This window comes from Acanthamoeba castellanii (genome assembly GCF_000313135.1).
Source record: "Acanthamoeba castellanii str. Neff unplaced genomic scaffold scf7180000084756, whole genome shotgun sequence".
Classification (NCBI taxonomy): domain Eukaryota; phylum Discosea; order Longamoebia; family Acanthamoebidae; genus Acanthamoeba; species Acanthamoeba castellanii.
In genome coordinates, this window is record NW_004457498.1 from 66762 (window position 1) to 68721 (window position 1960).

The 1960-nt window shown below is 59.3% G+C and overlaps 3 protein-coding genes across 3 annotated transcripts in view; 2 read left to right on the forward strand and 1 right to left on the reverse strand.

Moving 5' to 3' along the window:
* Positions 1-30, forward strand: part of ACA1_393540 (uncharacterized protein) — a gene marked incomplete at both ends in the record, with an annotated part of 695 nt that extends 665 nt beyond the window's left edge. Inside the window, one exon of the mRNA XM_004340663.1 lies at positions 1-30. This exon is cut by the window's left edge and continues 227 nt beyond it. Coding sequence (XP_004340711.1) covers positions 1-30 — 30 coding nt within the window.
* A 642-nt stretch (positions 31-672) lies between these two features.
* Positions 673-1609, reverse strand: ACA1_393550 (uncharacterized protein; the record flags this gene model as incomplete). Its single annotated transcript, XM_004340664.1, has 4 exons — positions 673-955; positions 1089-1151; positions 1250-1328; positions 1528-1609. The coding sequence occupies 4 exons, from the start codon at positions 1607-1609 to the stop codon at positions 673-675; spliced, it is 507 nt and encodes a 168-aa protein (XP_004340712.1).
* Positions 1610-1909: 300 nt separating this feature from the next.
* Positions 1910-1960, forward strand: part of ACA1_393560 (hydrolase, NUDIX domain containing protein) — a gene marked incomplete at both ends in the record, with an annotated part of 1094 nt that continues 1043 nt past the window's right edge. Inside the window, one exon of the mRNA XM_004340665.1 lies at positions 1910-1914. Coding sequence (XP_004340713.1) covers positions 1910-1914 — 5 coding nt within the window. The remainder of the gene's footprint in view (positions 1915-1960) is intronic.

The following is a 1960-nucleotide window of genomic DNA, read 5'->3' on the forward strand; positions in this document are numbered from 1 at the left end:
TGGAGGAGGTCTGTTGGTGCTGTCGGTTGAGCGAGGCCGAGCGGATCTTCTTGATGGTCTTTTGGTCCTTCTCCTTGAGGTTGATCTGGTCCTTCTTCCGCACCTCGTGCAGGTTGATGGGCGGCACGGCGCCGGCTCCGGCGCCAGCAGAGGCTGCGACGATGATTGCATTCCTCACATTGTTGGTGCTGAGGCTGTGCTCCTTGTTGAGCCGTCGGCCTTCGATCATGGCCGTGGTCCTGGGCGACGCCGGCGGTGACGCGTGCGACGAAGAGAGCGAAGACGACAAGAACGAAGACGAAGACGAAGATGATGGTGGTTGTGCGCGCGGCGAGGGGAGCGACGGGCGCTCGCGAAACTCGACGACGTCGGGAGTCGAGGCGAGCTGGGGCAGCGGGCCGCCGCCGATCGTCGCGCTTCGCTGCTTCTTCCCCGTGCGCCGGCTGGCGAACATCTTGTCGAGCGAGCCGCCCGACAGCGACGCCTGGATCGGACCCATCGTCGCCCCTGCCGTCGCCGACGTTGTCGACGGCCTTGACTCACCGTTGTCGTCGGCGACAGCTCGGCCCGACGGGGGCTTGTACTCGCGCGCCGTGAGACTGCCCGCGTGGGTGCTGCTCGTGAGCGAGGCCGACACGGCCGCAGCCGCGGCTCCGTTGGTCCCGCGAGCCGTTAGGCTCCCACTGCGAAACAGCCGCACCCCGCTGCCGCCCCTGGTACCGAGCCCGCCGCTGGCGTTGCCATTGACAACCGAATCGCCGCCGCCGGTGGTGGTGGTGGGCTCCTGGGCCGAACCGGCCGCCGGCGGGTTGGCCTGGCGCTTGAGAAAGAGGAGCTTGAACTCGTTGAGCAGGGCCGCATTGCCGCCGGTCTCCTTGGTGAGCACGTCCAGCACGGCCTTGCGCGACGCCGGTGTGAAATCGTTGGGGTAGTTCTTGGCCCATATGCGCATAAACTCCAGGATTCTGAGAGCGCAGGACACGAGACGACACGACACACGACACAACGCACAACGCACAACGCACAACGCAGAGAAAAGATGTAAGTTGAAGGCTGCGTGATGAGTGCGGGAGAAGAGGTAAGGTAACCTTTCGGCGTGGTGCTTCTTGCGCGTGTCACCGTCGAGCCGCCACGAACACGCCTTACGATACCTGTGGCGCAGCACCGCACACACAAGAGATCGCATAAGACGCGGAGAGTCAGGGCAAAAGGGCAAATGAAGAGAAGACGAGGTGGGACGGTCGAGTACTCTTCGGCCCACAGCAGGGCGAGATCGTTCTTGGGTGTGAGGACCATGGGGTAGCTCAGCAGGAATGCCTCCATGTCCGCTGTACTTCCAAAACAACAACAATCAATAGATAATAGATAATAATAAATCAAAATAATTGGAAGGGAATTAAAAATGAAATCAAAAAAGGAAGAACGAAAACGACAAAGAGGAGGGCCGGGGGGGGGGAAGAGGAGATGTGACAAAGCGATTTTGTGGAGACCGGAGATGATTGGGAGGAGTTAGAAGGTGCACGCTACCGTCATTGACGCTGGTCATAACCAAACGGGCCGTGCGATCGAATATTTCATCTTTGCCGGGTGATGGCGTTCCGTTGCTCATCTCCTTGTCTTCTTGCGGTGGTTGCTGTGGTACCTCACCACCGAATCTCCCTCCAACTTCTCTTCGTGGCTGTCCTTCTCTCTCGTCAGGTTGTTGATGATGGTACTAGTTCTTCTCCCTGTCGTGGTTCGATCGTTTTGCCCACCTCCTGCTGTGGCTCCCTCTTCAGTTCCTTCCCGTCCGCCAGTTGGGTTGGGGTACTACCAATGCGGCCACGGCCCAGTAGTACGCTTCGCTATTTGAAATTTCAGTACGAACTCCACTGTGCTGCGAAATTTCCTGATGTGTAGCACAGAGACCATGAAGTTCAAACAGAGGCTCCGGGATGCAGATGCACTCTCACCAACCAGG